The sequence below is a fragment of the Apodemus sylvaticus genome, chromosome 15 (assembly GCF_947179515.1).
Source record: "Apodemus sylvaticus chromosome 15, mApoSyl1.1, whole genome shotgun sequence".
Classification (NCBI taxonomy): Eukaryota; Metazoa; Chordata; class Mammalia; order Rodentia; family Muridae; genus Apodemus; species Apodemus sylvaticus.
The window spans coordinates 63,444,860-63,461,901 of NC_067486.1; the positions used below are offsets into that span (position 1 = coordinate 63,444,860).

Sequence of the window (17,042 nt, forward strand, 5' to 3'; positions counted from 1 at the left end):
TTACAAATAACCACCTCCCCCTCTCCCAAGCATGGCTCCTCTGGCAGCCTGGGACACTGACAGACACAATAAAGACAATGCAAGTAAAGTCCCTGGTTGAAAAACCATCCTACTAAGAATTTGTTTTTGAATCTGATTGGTGACTCTCCTTATTTTGGCCATCTGTGGAGTTCCGACTTGCCTGGCTTACAGAGAATGAACTCCACAGGGGTCCCAGGTTGGTGAAACTAGAAAGCTTCTAAACTCACTTCCCAGTGGATGTTAGACTTGGAACACTTTATTTGTTCTAATAAAGCTATTTTATAGTAGAGAAATATGTAGGAAGGGGTAACCTTAAATTAGGGCTAGGCGTTGTACCACACCACACAGCAATGCAATACATTTGTCTGGAGAACCATAGAACGTCAATGATGACATCAAGAAAACTCAATTCGCGCTTACAAACATCCCATGTTCATCCCTTGAGCAGTAAAGTGCTGAATTCAGGAATAGCACAGCTTTTAAGCCAGCGAGAACAGGTTCCCATTAATCCTCTTCTGCCTTGAAAGTAGGCCAGCTTTTCCGAAGCAGCAACTGCATATACGAGCACGACATCTTTCCAACCCACATGGGGTATGGAACATCCCTCCTGCACTGTGCTCAAGGAGTCTGTTGTTTCTTTGAGAGACTCTTGCTAGGTAGCACTGGCTAGTCTGAACGTACTATGTAGACAAGATTGGCCTTGAACTTATGGTCCTCCTCCTGCCTCAGACTCCTGAGTGCTAGAATTACAGGCTAGTGCCACCACACTTGGTGGTCTAATATTTTCAGAGTTTCCTCAGCACTATACACAAGGCTTCACAAATTCACATCCTATGGTTCTGCTCCTTTAAGTCAATCTCAGGATGGATTTTCTAAACAACCTCATCTCCTTTGACTCCAGCAGCTGAGGCCAGAATGATGCTCACAGCCATGTGATGCTGGCCTGTGAGATGAAGAAGTTTCAGAACTTTCTATTCCAGTAACCACTCCTCTTTCCCTCCCTCCCCATGGAGTACAAATACAGGCATGTAACATCTGTGCTAACAGAGAGTCCCACACAATTCCTTATTCTGAAAATAACTTTATTATTTTACAGTAGTTGAGGACAATTTTTGGGATGTTGTGACTAAAATTTAATCACCACAGAACAAAGGGCTGATCAGTGAGCCCAGCAGTTTTCTCTTCTTGAGGGGGTGAGACCAGGAAGGGAGCACATCATGTCCGTAAAGGGGAGGACTGACACAGTGGGATCCATCCATTCCTCGCCACTGCTCTCAGGACTGGATTCAGGAGCCTCACCTTCTCTCTCCACTGCCTCAGCCCTGTTCCCAGAGGTGGGTGACAATGGCACTGGAGACAGAATAACCCAGCACAGCAGTGCAGTAGCTTCATAGCTCTTGAGGCTAGTTGTGATGTGGTAACTCAGACCTGACAACAGTTCACCTTGGCATGGCCCCACTGGCCTTCCGACACCATCTTAAAATCTCTATGGAGGCACATCCAGAAAATAGGACTATAGAATTTGAACCTTGCTGTCCATCACCAGTTCTTCCTACCTTCTGGTGCAAGGGAAGGCACTGGCCAGTTAATACCTTAGTCTACATGTGACAGAAGGCATAAGCGATGGGGTCTAGTCCTGACAATCCACAGCAACAAACCCTCCCTCTGCTGGCGATGGAACAGGCAGGAAGAAAATGCCTTCTTCCCTGAGATCCAACAGCTGAAGCCTGGGAGCCTTCCAGCTCCCACCTGAGTCTCCACAGACTGCTCACATGTCCTATGGGACAATGCGTTCACTGCCCACGACTCTGCATTCCTCCTGAGGCAGGAGAAAATACAGGCAACGAGACAAAGCAGGTTACCAAGGAAAGTGATACTGAATTCCAGATTACTGCGTTTATTTGGACTCTCTTGTTGGCATGGCTGCAAGGCCTCTCAGCACCTACAAGACCATAGAGGATGTGGATCTGCAACATCTGAAGACGCACATGTGAGCACAGCACATCTGGGAAGCTGCTCAGACCCAGCACACGTGTTTAAGGAGAGCGGATGCTGCAGGCCTTTAGGCCCGCCTGTCCTCACAGCACTGCCTGTCCTCACAGCCACCTCTGTTTTCACAGGCACTTTCTAAGAGGAGGAGGATAGGCTGAAAGTGAGAAGGCTGCTGTGGAATCGACAATCCTGACACTAGAGATGAAGGAACTACAAGTTCAAGAGTTGTGACCAAGTAACAAGTTTATAGGTGGCCTGTAAAACACAGAACCAGTAAAACATGAATCATTAGGAAGTAGACGGCTGCAAGCAGTGGCACTCGGGTCCGGGAGTGGCAGAGTGAACGCAGGACCCGCTTCCATCCCGCACTGCTCCGGGTCTGAAATGCACAAACAAACAAACCACGGAAAATCAGAGTTCTTCCCTACACAGTAATACTGATCCCAGCCTCTAAGTAGAGAGGCATATTGGGAGACAGTCTCCTCAGTGGCTGGACACCTCCACCATAGCCCACCTCCACACCTGAAGGCCATCCCCACAGCACTGAGTCAGCCCCATGTCCTCATCTTACCCTTCGACAGCTGCTGCCTGGGAGATCCATCAACAGCACCTGCTCCTGAGAGCCACAGGCGCCAATGATGGGAGTCCGGGCCGAATCCCATTCGCTAAGTTCCAACCTGTATTGACAAAAAACAAACAACATGGGTTCCCTGCATGGGATTCTTCCTAGTCATTCCAGGAAGGTGGCCTGGAAGGAGGCAGAGGCAGAGGTAGAGAAGCAGAGAGGCAGAGGCAGAGGAAGAAGCAGACACAGGTGGATCTCTGTGAGTGCAAGGCCAGCCTGGTCTAGGAATTGAGTTTGAGACCAGTCAGCACTACACAGAGAAACTGTTTCTCAAAACCAACCAACCAACCAAGCAAACAAACAAACAAACAAATGTCTTGGTATGAGGTATATAAGGTAATTAGAATTCTTCTATTCGATTCTTTAAAGAATCTGACACTGGCTCTGGAGATGGCCCAGTGCCTAACAGTGCTTGGGTTACGAGTATGACAATCTTCACTGAGGTCCCCAGAGGCCATGTAACAGCTGGTCTGACTGGCCACACCTGTAACCCCAGCACTATGGAGGCAGGAGGATGGCTAAAGGATTGCTGGTCACTAACAATGGCAAATATCAGGTTCAATGAGATACTCCATCTCAAGGGGATAAGGTAGAGAGTGACAATAAATCAAGATATCTAAGGTCCTGGGACGTTGTTTCCCTGCCCCTCCCCCCATGCAAAGACAGAGACTTTGAGATACAAGAATCCAACAAGTGCCTCACATAGCTGTGGGCTAGAGTGAAACAACTTCACAGCGTACTTGCCTTATATGCACGGCAGACATATTACTGAGCCCTAGGAGTGACTGCCTGTGGATGCAGGCCTCTGAACCTCCAGGGGGCCCTGCTTTTGTATGGTGAACATGTCAACTCACCCTGAGCCAGGCCACAGAAAGGCACAGGCACAAGAGCAAGGCCAGGAGGCGAGGCATGAGCAGGAAGGGCCGGCCCACACCTACCTTTGGATCTGCTCCTTGGCCAGGGAGAGTGCGTTCTCAGCGGTCAGCCTTCCGTCTCGCTCTTCTTCCAGCAGCTTCTGTAACTCGCTCAGCTCTTGTTTACTGGTGCACAGCTGCTGCTGGACTTCAGAAAAGCTGGGGTAAAAGGCAAACAAAGGACACGGATGATGCAGAACCCAGTCTCTAACACAGCCTCCCAAGGCTGCAAGTGTGTCTCCAGACACACAGACTACCATGGAGGCACACAGGGCAAACAGAGCAACAACACCCACGGGGAGATGTGAGGCTGTGGAACAGTTTTAACTGCGGCCTCTGTAGTGTTGTGTGCATATGCACTTGTGTGAGAACCACTGCTCACTTCCTTCACACAACCTGCTGGGTGTGTTACCCTCCTACATTACTTCTGTTGACACTAGTCAGATAATAGGGCATATTAAGTGCACAGGGTGAACTCTATTTCCACCGATTATAACCTAATTTCTTTAAAACAGCATACATTGATCACACATGACAGGTTTCATTAGGACATTTCCTTACGTGTAGATAATGTGTATTTTGGTCATATTCATTCCCATTACCCTCTCTCCTTTGCCACCTAATTTCTTTGTACCAGGGATTTCTGGAGGGTACAGCTGCTCTTCCTACCTTGGCTGCTCCTCCCCTGTGGTCTCAGGTTCACTCCTTCTGTTAATTTCATCATTTTTCTGGGGTGCTCCTGGAGCAGCATCTCCATTTAGCCTCCCCTAGAACAAACAGCAGCTTAGTAGCTATGAGGGAAGTTCTCAAGACACTGTATGCCTGCAAACTGAAACCCTGTTCCACAGCAGAGGGAAGGGACAGTCCCTAGCTACGTTCCCACCATCTCTCTGAGCTCTGTCCTCCTGTCATTAGGAATTTGTTTGGTTGTTTTTCTTAGGTATCATCCCATAACCACCGTAACTCCCTCTTCCCATCACCGTCCCAGCCTCTCCCTGCCTTACCGCCTGCAGCTTCTGCACCTGCTCCTCCAGGATGGCACAGTGGTTGGAGAGGTTACTGTAGTGGTGCTGGTGCTCTCGGAGGCTCTGGCTGGCATCGCTGAGCTGGGCGGAGAGGATGTTCTTCTCCTCCAGCAGCTGAGAGAACTGAGGTGGGGGAGAAGGTAAGTGCTGCCCCCAGGACATTGTGAGCAGTGCTCTTAGTCCACTGGCCTGAGCTTTCACCACCTGAGTTCTACCTACCCTTGAATCATGCCACAGTTTGTTTCTTTCTAAGTGAAAAATGTCTAAATGTTTCAACAAGAAAATGAAAATAATTCTGGAAGAGTAGCAGGGAACTTTCATTTTTAGTGGTGCCAAGGTCTATGAGCAGAAACCCCTAACAATAGTTCACTTAGGACAAGCTATTCCAGGAATGTAAGCAGAGGGCAGTAGGCCAGGTCCATGCTTAAATTACTATAGAAACCAAGCCCCAGAGCTCAATATAACCAGAGACCAAGCTCACCTTAAGGTTTAGGGAGAAGCCACTGTGACAGCTCGTGGTTCTATCTCACTCAGGTCACTCCAGTTCTTTAGTGAGATGGGACCCACAGAGAGTGAGAGGAGCTCAAATGACTGGAGGTTTCCAGAGAGGCCTGTGGGAGTCCTCAGTGCCCAATGTGGCCAGACACTCAGCAGGCAAATGGCTGTGCTTGTCTAACCAGTGGGTGGGCGACTGAGGTTAGGGAGGAGGGACCTTTCTCTCAGCAGAGCCCTGAAGAGACCTAGTTCTGGCCCAGAGTGACAATGGCTATGGCAGTGTGGTTTGTACTTCAAGTGGTTCTATTTACATTAGTCCTGAGGTGGGTGGCTGTGCTCAGAGGGGAGGAGGGCCTCGTGGGGATGTGGAACACCCTGGTTTTTTATCTTGAGTATTTGTTACACATTTTTACTTTATAAAAGTGTACCCCATGCTATGCTAATGATCTGTTACTTTTATGTTTTACTTCAACATAACATTTAAAATTTTTAGCTGTTATCTACTTATGACTTATTCTACAATCTATAAATAGCTCAACTTCAGTTTAAAATGCTGTCATAAAGGTGATGTCTAGAGAGGGCCTCGGACTAGAGAGGAATAAGACCTGAGGTGGTACTGGGAGGTGTTCACTGGATCTTCACAGCCAAAGAGATACAGAGGGTAGGGTTTCTAGAAACAGGTTGATGAGAGGTGAACCCTGCTCCCAAACAGAACGAAATCAGGGTTGGCTATTTCATCAGTTCAGTTCATTTCAATCCAAGGCCAACTGTCTCTGGCATTTCAATGTTAGGCGAACTTAACATCTAATGAGTACTTTCTATGTGTAGCAAACACACCATCTTTTCATGTGTAGAAGCCTTGACCTCAGAACGGCCTCTCAACACCTGGCACAGGTCACTTTTAGTGCCACTTAGCAGCCACTATTTGTGTCTTTTCTCCTCATCTGGGAAACTGTCTCCTCATTTTTATGATTTTGAGTCATGTTATTACTTTGTATGTTTGCCTATATATGTAATACCCATTCATGCGTGTAGGCATTCTACAGCACACATGTGGAGAACAGAGATCAACCCTCAGGAGTTGGTTCCATCATTCCTCTGTGGGATCCAGAGATCAAATTGAAGTCACCAGGATTCGTGGTAAGCACTTTCACACACTGACCAGCCTCACTGGCTCATGTCAGACGAGTCCTGGAGATAGGACATATGCACCCCTCACCCCAAACATCCATTTTGGACATTAATACTCCTCAATTAATAACCACTTCTCAAAGTAGAAAAAGAACTTCTAATTTCTGGCAGAAACTACCTATCTAGGTTTCTTAGAGAGGGCAGGACTGGGGAGGAGCTATTGATAACACTCTGACCAGTCAGAGAGCAACTGGAAGACAATGGCTCATGGGAGATGGGCTGGAGATGCTTTACGCATTCCTAACAGAGAAGATGGGCTGAAGCTTCTGCATTTTTAGTGTATGGGTTTCTCTGAATCATTCTTAAAGGCCTGCCAAAGGGAAGGACAAAGTAGGCTGTGTTCTCTGCTCTGGAATAAACATGCAGCTCTTATAAACTTCTGTTCATAAGAAATATAAACTTCTTCCCAAGTTACATGTGCCTGAAGCCATGCGTCTGTACCAAATATTATTTCAGAAAGAGAAAAAAAAGAAACAATTTCAGTCTAGCAGGAGACACATACCTTGCTGTTCAGCTGCTGGATTCTCAGCTCCTTCTGATGAATTTCCTTTAAGCTGTCATTGAGCTGGGTCCTGAGAAGTTCTGTCTCATAAGCGAGGCTTTGTGACCCATCGAGGGAAGCCGTTGTCTTTTTGGATGCCTGCCAGGACCAAAACTCACTAAAATGGCCTCTAAAAGTGCTCACACTTAAACCCTCCCTCTAGAAGAGATTGCATCACCCCTGAGAGAGCTGGGAGGAGGCTTGCCTCTTGGTAGCAGATAGGCAGTTAGAAGTGGCTTGTGCCTTTTGGCTAGTGGCACCCTGAGCAGAAATGTATGGATCGCCTCACCTGTCGCTGGTCATGTGCAGGGAGAATCTGTGTCTGGGAGGACGACCTGAGCTCCCTCAGGAGACTCTGCAGATGACCAAGCTGCTGGTCTTTATCCGAGATGGCCATAAGGTATTGTTCCTTCATCCTCCTCTCATGCAGCTCCCAGGAATTCTTCTCCATTCTACACCATGAGAAAAAGAATGGCTCACATACACTCACGGCTCGGAGAAGAAGAATTCCATATTCAAAACATTCCCCTGAGCTATTCGCAATGTAGTGAAACTAATACATATCAGTGAAATGGATTCTCTAAGTGGAAACACCCAGGAAGCTGATGAGAGCAAGGCCGTGCCAGCACCGTGAGAAAATGCCTCCTGGCAGGGCTGCAGAGTCTTCACAGAAAGGCTGGCATCGGATTTGGAATCTGAGCAAAGAGCTGTGTTTCCAAAGGCAAAGAGCAGTTCAAGGTGGGCATGAAAACCCTGCACAGGGCACCGGTGTGCACACAGAGAGTAAACTTCAGAACTGTAGGGGTCAGCGTGTGCAGTCGCTATGTATGGAACGAGGATGTCCAGACTGTGCAGGGCGTGGGAACCTATCCTGGTCCTTCAGCAGTCAGACCCACGATACAGAATTAAAGTCAGTGTCGACTCTCAAGGACTTAGAACTCTGGCTCTTGAAAATACTAGGTATGAGACCTGAGGAAATTATTCTCACCAAGTTTCTTCAATAAAATGGGAATAAACTAGTTATTCCTTACGACTACTTTAAGAGCTAAATGAGACATGTCACTTATCAAACACCCAGTGTGGCATGCATTAAACAGTGAGTAGTAAGCATTGGCTGTTGTTATTTTTATTTACTTCTTTTCAAAATTTGGTAAAGAGTGGGACTGCTACTGAACACCAGCTACTTCTCTGCTATGCATAAGGACAGCTGGGTGTGGCGTGTAGTGTGCAGCATGGGGGCTTTCACTGGGGGAAACTAGGTGAAGCACTCAAGTGCTCTTTTACTGTTCTGCAGCATTCTATAACTATTTCCAAACAAAACAGTAACATAACATAACATAACATAACATAACATAACATAACATAACATAACATAACATAACATGCTTCAAGTTACAGTTGTACCTGAGCTGGTGCAGCTCGTGCTGCCAGGAGAGGTTTTCCTGCCTGAGCTGTTCCTCCATCACCTGCAGTGCCTTTATCTGATCTTGAGACTCCTGGAGCTGAGCCTTCAGCGGATGGATCTCGGTCACCTCTTGGTTCATCTGTAAGTACTGCTGTTGCAGATTCTTCAGTTCCTTCAGCTTTAACCAGAGGGAGAGCAACAGGTGACTCACTTCTTACTCCTTACTGACCAGTAGTTCCTACTGCAGGTGCAGAGGATTGTCAACACCTTCCCAGAAACCCAGAGACAGTCAAGGAGCTGCTGTCAGGATCACCAGGCCTAACCATTCTTTTCACTTCTACCCCACTGGCCTCTGAGGTCTGAAGCAGACAGACCTACAGAACGATTGGATGGAATCTGTCTAGGCCTGCACCCTTATTCTGCTCTCTCTCTCTTGCATGAACACCGACAAGGTTTTCTTTGTTGCTGCCGTTGCTCTTTACTTACTTGTTTTGTCCTTGTTTCCCAATTCTTGGGATCAAACTCAGGCATCAGGCAAGTAGGCTTGCACGCATCCCTAACCCACATCTCTGTTGGACTCCAGTCTTAAGCTGAGCTGATGTCCGCAATAGAGAGGATGTGCACTGTATCCTTCCCCAGAGTTTGATCTGGGTTTTCGAACCTCCGAGCTAATCACTAGTTCTCAGCCCTGGCCCTTTGTTCTCAATAGAACAATACAGCTTCCTGCTTATCTCCTGGGAGCCACAGCTAGCCAGCACCTGGAGCTAGCCTGGGTGGACCTACAGTTTCCTGACCTACAGTTTCCTGAATCAAGCAGGCTACCCACTGAGCAATGTGGAATCGTGGAGCCAACATACACTGAGCTGAGTCTCGAGAGATTCACCACATAGCCCTTATATTGTCAGATCACCAAATAAACACGGAACATCTCAAACAGCAACTGTTGTCCTGATGTCTCTTCTTTCTCCCTGCTTCCCCCATCTACCCCCAGCTTCTCTTCCAGGTAACCAGTTCATAGTAGTAGCTGCTGGCAGCAACAAATTGGTGCCCAACGTGGGGCTAGACGCAAGATTTCCTGAGGTGACCCTATCTTCACGAAGCTTCCCCCCCCCCCCCCCCAAAAAAAATAAGGTATCCTGCATGGTGAACAAGTACAAAAGGATACAGACTAACCAACTAACCAACGCTGAACCCGCTTAGGAGTAGACAGTGGAAAATTGCATGTGAACTTTATAGGCATTTGTCCACAGCCTTTAAGAGCTGATTCCGGCAAAAAGAAAAAGGGTTTGAAAATAGGCATATGTCTGTAGTCTTCAAGGTCTGCTTCACAAAGGTTTGAAAAATGAGAAAGAGAGAAGGAAAATGGATTTTAAAACTCTTTTAGGGAAAAGTGGAAATATAGAGAGGTCTTGTTTCCTCCGTGGACCCTACTAGAGATATTCTTAGTACTATAGAGCACGCTTCCCTTTCTATGTATCGTTTTTTGTCTATGTCCATTTGTGTCATCTTTGTGTCGTTGTTTGAAATGATTGTTGTTCTGTTTCATATTGAAAAGAAAAAATGGTAAAAAAACAAACAACCAACAACAACAACAACCAAAGCCCCGTCATTTGCTAGTGACAGTGGAGGTTGATTTAAAACTGCCCCGAGCTCAACTAGGAGTCAAACAGGGCTGGAGAAAAAAAAAAAAAACCGGCTTCTTAAAGGGCCAGCAGCATCAAGGTTTAGGAAAAATTTGGTTTCAGTTTATAAGATTCATGTAATCACTTTATTCTTGTTTATAATTAGTCTTAAAGGTATAAGGTTTTACATATCTTGACTATAGAGTTATAAGATTTTGGTTATGATTTAAAAGGTATAGTGTTGGTAATAAAAAGTTTAACACTGGTAACTCAGGGTTAGAGCCATCTTAAACAGCAACATGTGGTATGATACAACCCAGGAGAAACAGGCTTCTAAGATACTTCCAAATTGGCATAATGTTTTATGTGAATCTTAACCTAGAAATTAGACTTATAAGGAATAAGATTTAAAATAGTATCTCTTTAATAAGTTACACTGACATACATTCAAACATAAGAACTGGCAGACAAACTCTGTGGTGTGAAAGTAATGCATTTGCCATTGATTTTTAAAGAAAATAGATAGTTTAAAATTGTGTTTTGCTTTCCAAAGTTATAGTTATGCTCTAATATTGCAAGAGAAAATTAAGAGTTACAATAAAAATTGCCAGTGTGCCATTGGCTACAGTTTGAAGTCTGGTTAAAGGCTCACGATTCTTAACATATTTTGTAATTAAGATGATTTTAAGAGTGATGCAGCTGTGGCCAGTATGGGTCTGTTGTGACATTTCTTACAAGTTTATTGATATGGTGGTAAAAGCAAAATTTAACCCCACGAAGATTGAAAAGGAGATCTCAGTGGAAATTTATTTGATAGCAAACAGGCTCCTTTGACTACTAACAAAAAACTAGTAGAATTTCCCCCCAAACCCTAAAAGTACAGTTTTCTTTTAACACTCACACTATGGGGTCTGGCTGCAGGCTACAATGGGTATGGGTCCAGCCTTAGAGACAACAGACTCAGATCAGAAGATATTTACATTTGGGTTAATGCAAGGCTCAGAGCTGCCTCAGTGGAGGCTGGTGAGATGCTGCTTTTGTCTTACAGGCCTCACCTACAGGTTTTCTTGCCAAAAGAACATTTTTAACAGATTCATACAGATGTGATTCAAAATATAGTTCAGATATAGCCTTACCTTATGTGAGAAAAATGTTTTGCCTCTGCTTTAAAACAAGAAGCTAAAATCTTAAATTTTTCAATGTACATTGTTCATAGAATTTTATTACAAGTCTTTGCTCTTAACAATGGGCTTTTACAGTTTTCTAACTAAATGATTTTCAAAAGTTGTTAGGACAAATTAATTGGCTAAGACACTGCTTTAAAAGCTTGCCACAAGAGGATTTAAGCCTCTAATGTTTTCAAGATAAATAATAAGAGACATAACTTGCAGGAAGCTACTGTAATCATTTGTCAACAGTTTATGATATGTGTTCACTGCCATTCTTCAAGAAAGAGAACATTAACGTAAAATCAGCTTTTTTCCTCTCCAAATAAAGTTTTTATATCCTTCAATAAAGATATTGGTATGTTAGTAAAATGGTGTAAGATGAAATCATAAAGATATTTTAAAAGGAATGTTTTAAGAACTGCAATCAAATTAATTATAATTGATAGTTAATCTATTACATGGCAAGCCTTTTTAGGCAAAATTAATAATTGTTATCCAAAAGATAAATTGTTACAATTTGCTTTTATATTTCTATACATGTATCCTATATGGAATACATCTACTGTGGGAGTAAAGCTCATATAATTGGATCACATGATTATTCTTTTGAGTTTCCCCTTGCTTCAGCACAAATAATTGAATCAGGTGCTATAGCTGCTATTTTTAAAATGTTAAAAATGAAGGCTTTAATTATATATTGATAACTCTCTCTCTCTCTCTCTCTCTCTCTCTCTCTCTATATATATATATATATATATATATATATATATATATATATATATATATAATGGCTTGCAATTGCTTAAACTTGTTTCTTTTTTTAATTCTGCTAATTCTTAAATTTTACAATTCTTTATGCAAATATAATTCAAGTTAAATGACTGTATTATTGTCCTGGATATTTGAGAGCTGATCCAGGGACTAGAGAGATGGTTCAGAGGTTAAGAGAACTGACTGCTCTTTATAAGGTCCAGAGTTCAAATCCCGGCAACCATATGGCAGCTCAAAACCACCTGTAATTAGATCTGACACCCTCTTCTGGTGTTTGAGGACAGCAACAGCATACTTATATATAATAAATTTATCTTTAAAAAGGTACCTGGACAAGACCCCTTAAGGCAAGACACATTAAATTTGGGTCCCAGGTAGACTTTATAGAAACAATTGGCCATACAACCATATTCTTTATGTCATCAAAAAAGTAATGGCTTAAAAATAATTTTATACTTTTTGTGCACATCAAATTGCAAAGACTTGTTCTTGGTGTCTTCAGTTCTACCTCTACCATATAATGGTGCTAATTCTAGAGGACTTAATTATTACAGATAAATGATACTCATATTTCTAATTTTAAAAAATATATAAAAATATATACATGTGACTAATGATACATTTTTAAGATTTCTAGTTACAACTGCTCTAACAGAAAAAGCAACTAAAAATTCTGTTTATTTTCCATATTTACATAGTTATTGCCTATATTATGGTATATGCTTGGTGTTCCAACTTAAATTAAAACAGATAATAGTACTAGCCATTTAATGAATAAAAGTTATCACACATTTGAAATGTATTTGACAATTTAATTCTTTATTATCCTCGAGTACGAGGTAATATGAAAATTTTAAAACAATATCTTCTTAAAAAAGGAAAAGAGAGGGGAAATTGTATCTCTGTGAAATTTAATCTTTAATTAAACTTTAATATCATTTAAATTATGGTTGTATATATATATATATATATATATATATATATATATTTTTTTTTTTTTTTTTTTTTTTTTTTGGTTTTTTGAGTCAGGGTTTCTCTGTGTAGTACTGACTGTCCTGGAACTCACTCTGTAGACCATGCTGGCCTTGAACTCAGAAATCCGCCTGCCTCTGCCTCCCAAGTGCTGGGATTACAGGCGTGCGCCACCACTGCCCGGCATGCTTGTATATTTTTAAGAAAATTTTAAAATTTGGATTCCAAGGAACTCCTTGCTGAGTGTATATGGCATCCTATAACTAGGCATAGTGATGCCTAGGTGAGATGGAAGAATTCACTTACTGGCATATGACATGATCCTGACTTAATATTGGGGAAGAAGGCATGTTGATGTCTTTTCCGCAGAATGTTACAGGAGCATGCTAGCTGCCAGAGTGATTGGTGTGGTGTGCTAAAGATAATGCTGACTGTGGGCTTGCTGAGTGCCCAGACAATGGTAACAGAAGAGCTATATTGAATATACTCTAATTGTCAAATGTCCCAGATCAAATAAACTTCCTTGCTTCAAGCTTTTAGAATTTGTGGGACAGAGAAATTGTAGACTGTTTAACTTAAAAAATTAATCTTAAGGAGAAGTTATAATAACTCTTCTCTTTCCTTTAATGTGATCAGTTGACTCAGTCATGGACTGGTCTAGCAATAAATCCAATATTGGAGATTCCAATTATGAAGATGGCTAACAATCTTTATCAGCTGGCTTATCTGGCGTTTACAAGACAGTGTCTGTTGATTCACAAAGCTACCTCCTCCACTCCAGAGGTTAGCTTTTGTTTTCAGAGAACTACTACGTTACATATGAATTGAATAACTTGGGCTTCCAGAGGCAGACTCAAAGTGATTTTCCCTTTTAATCTCTTCTTTTGTGTCTCAAGTAGGCCTCCTTCAGACACAGCTCAGTGGCTCCCCAGGACAGTGAAGAAAATTGTGCTGTGAGGGCCATCCAGTTTACACTTACAGGGCATTTGTTTCTCCTTTCAGGAACCACACAGAACTCAGATCTATGTGTGTCTGCTTGCAAGAAGACATGGGCACCAGTGAGAGGTGCAAAGCAAAGCAGTGCAGAGGGAGGACCACGTTTCTGTCTCTGAGTCCCTTGGAAGCACACCTGATCGCATAGGGCCTGATGTCGAGAGACTGTCCTTAAAATAGCAAGGAAGCCTATTACCCATACTCTGCAAAAGATGTCATATAATATTTAAGAGGAATCACTGTCAATGCCTGCCCTCCCTGGTTATAAGGCCACCATCTTTTGACGGATATTTATCCACTGGTTTTTCTTAAAATTTAATGGGAAGGGAGGAATTGTATCCTCCCCCAGCTTTTGAGCTGGGTTTTTGAATCTCTGCTCTGCTCTAATCCCTAGTCCTTAGCCCTTGAAGTTCCTGGCCCTTTGTTCTCAATAGAACAATACAGCTTCCTGCTTATCACCAGGGAGCCACAGCTAGCCAGCACCTGGAGCTAGCCTGGGATGGAGCACTGAAGTCCTCTGATCTGCTAGACCTACAGTTTCCTGAGTCAAGCAGGCCACCAACTGAGCAACTGGTGGAGTCAATACACACTGAGCCAGAGCCAGTCTCAAGAGAGTCACCCCATATTCATTCATATATATATATATATATATATATATATATATATATATATATATATATATATATATATATATAGTCAAATAGTCAAATCTCCATATAAACTACACATCTCAAACAACTGTTATCCTGATGTCATTTCTTTCTCACTGCCCCCCAGGTTCTTTTCCAGGTAATCAGTTCACAGTAGGTGCTGGCAGTAACAGTGCACGCTCCTGGTTAAGGATACCTTGACTCTAGAATTAGATACCCTATTGTTTATTGGATGTGAGACCATCTAAGTATCTCCCTCATCCACTAAATAAAGATAATTACAGTACTTTTTCTCATAAGAATATCAGAATTAAATAAGAAAATTAATAGGTCTCACACACAAAGTTAGTGAATATTATGATGAACTTGCCTTTAGCAAAACTGCATTTTATTTTAAAATTCTTTTCCAATACTCAAAGTTTGATAAAGAAATAATGTTGGGACATCTGGAAAAGACAATAGCCTTAAACACACACACCTTTCAACCACTCAAAACGTTAATACTACCACACCTGTGATTTTTTAAAAAGCACCAAATGCAAAACGGTATCAGGAAGCCAACAAAGGTCAGCAGCAGCTACATACTTGAGGCTGAAAAGCAGATGAACAACAGTAACTGACTTAACACATCTGCAACAGCTGGATCTTTAGCTGGTGATAGAGAAGTCAAGGACCAACAGAACTTACTCTGCAGAATCTTCAAAGGGCTCAGGAATTAACAGCATCAGGTACCTCTGGAAAAAATGGTGATGGGGTGGAGGGAGGCAGAGGCTGAGACATGAAGTGTTCTCACAGAGCTGCCTCAGAAGGAGCTGCACACTAAATCCTCCTCAGTTCTGACTTTTTGGTAACCTCACCAAACAACCAGTTTACTCTCTGCAGAAGGAAAAGGATGTGCCCCTGGAGCATGAAAATACCAGGCCCAGCTGTATCAACTGTGAATGGTGACACAACGCATGCCACCAGAGACACCTGGCCATCCCCACCTCAGCTTGGAGATGAGAGTTCCCTTCTATCCAGGAGATGAAATATCTTTCAAAGATCTGACCAGACCCGCAGGAACTCAAGGCACAAAACTGGGGACCACTATGAATGAACTCAACAGGATCACACTGCACTGAATCCCCAGGAAGTCCCTCTGTGGGCTTCCCAAATTCCACTCTTCATGCAAAGATGAAACAAGGATTGCTCTTCACATAAAGAATGGCTAACATCAGGGATGAAAAGCAACTGCTGAGAGAGGGGAATTCACAAAAGTAGCAGGAAGAAGCTACACTGATGAAAGATACAACAGAGAATGCTGGCAACGAGAAGCACTACAGAAGCAATAAAAAAGTACAAGGAAACCTCACTAGAGGAAGAGGTCAGAGGCAAGTGGGGAGGCACACACTTGTAGAACTGGGCTTTGAGAGTCTGATGCAGAAACACTGAGTTCAAGGTCAGCCTGGACTACTCTGAACCTTCTAGGCCAGCCCACTGTATATAATAAGAGCCTGTTTTAAAAACATAACAGGGTGGAGAGATGGCTCAGCAGTTGAGAGTCCTTGCTGTGTAATTCCAGAGAACACTGCAATTCCAGAGGACCCTAGTTCAAGTCCCACATCAGGCAATTTCAAATGCCCTGTAATTCCAATGCCCTTACCTGCATGTCATACCTCAGTGACACATACACATAAACCAACAAAACAAAGCACCACAAATTAGACAATTCACCCATGAGACAAGAAAAAAATACGCAAAATAAGAAAAAAAAGAATCTTTTACAAATTAAGAACATAATAGCAGGTATGGATAGATGGCTCAGTGATTAAGAGCATTATCTGCTCTTCCAGAGGACCTCGGTTCAATGACCAACACCCCCATGGTGTCCCATATCTGTAACTACAGTGTGAGGCTATCCAAGGACACCAGACATGCATGTGGTGCAGAGACACACAGACCCATACACATTGAAGAAATAACAACGTCAATTAAAAGAACATGATGGCAGGGACAAAAACGCCCAATGGAATCGAAGATAAAGTGAGGCAATTCCTCAGTGGCAGAGGTACTTGTGTGCAGGGAACATGGGACAAATGTTAAGACAAGTATACTCAGGAAGTAGGAAGGCAAGGCAGAGGGGAGCAACTGGGAAGTGTGACTTGGTGGCCTTCGTGCTAAGAACAAGAGGCTGAGAAGATGAGGACAAATCTTAAGGTCTTGAGTGGCACACCAAGAGGGGGATCCTTTCTCCTCGCCCATTCTCTACAGTTACAAGGTTCTGAAGGAGGGCAATCCTATGACAGAAAGAGTTCCAGGGTAGTTTATCCAGGAGTGTATTTACTGTCTACTGGAGAGCAGCACTACTGTACCTGCTGAGTGTAAAGAAGCTTATCCTGGGATGCTGAAGGGGAAAGGATGGACATGTGAACTGAGTAAGCCACCTCGACAGTTAGACAGAATAAAACCAGGTATCACGTTATAGAAATCAATAACAGCAAGTTATAGAAATAGGGAAATGGCTGTTTAAAAAAGCTTGGTTCATCAACATTCAGTAGGCAAGAAGTGTGCAAGTGGGGCTGAGTGACCAAAACACAGTGTCCAGTGTTTACAATGCATAACCTTATAGGAAGCAATTCTGATTTTTTTTTTGAATGTGTGCATGTGTGTGTGTAGG

The 17,042-nt window shown here is 43.1% G+C and overlaps 2 protein-coding genes across 18 annotated transcripts in view; one reads left to right on the forward strand and one right to left on the reverse strand.

The window, feature by feature from the left end:
* The window catches only part of Eaf2 (ELL associated factor 2), a 1,192,577-nt gene that overhangs the window by 849,461 nt on the left and 326,074 nt on the right, over positions 1-17,042 (forward strand). The gene's annotated exons all lie outside the window — the stretch shown is intronic.
* Golgb1 (golgin B1) overlaps positions 2,239-17,042 on the reverse strand; it is a 247,039-nt gene continuing 232,235 nt past the window's right edge. For all 16 annotated transcript variants that reach the window (XM_052158343.1, XM_052158350.1, XM_052158344.1 and 13 more), the window contains 8 exons: positions 8,209-8,387; positions 7,094-7,256; positions 6,766-6,903; positions 4,557-4,700; positions 4,222-4,319; positions 3,577-3,711; positions 2,585-2,690; positions 2,239-2,392 (listed from right to left, as the gene is read on the reverse strand). In XM_052158343.1, the coding sequence (XP_052014303.1) occupies positions 2,258-2,392; positions 2,585-2,690; positions 3,577-3,711; positions 4,222-4,319; positions 4,557-4,700; positions 6,766-6,903; positions 7,094-7,256; positions 8,209-8,387 (1,098 nt within the window). In that variant the 3' untranslated portion in view covers positions 2,239-2,257. The remainder of the gene's footprint in view (positions 2,393-2,584; positions 2,691-3,576; positions 3,712-4,221; positions 4,320-4,556; positions 4,701-6,765; positions 6,904-7,093; positions 7,257-8,208; positions 8,388-17,042) is intronic.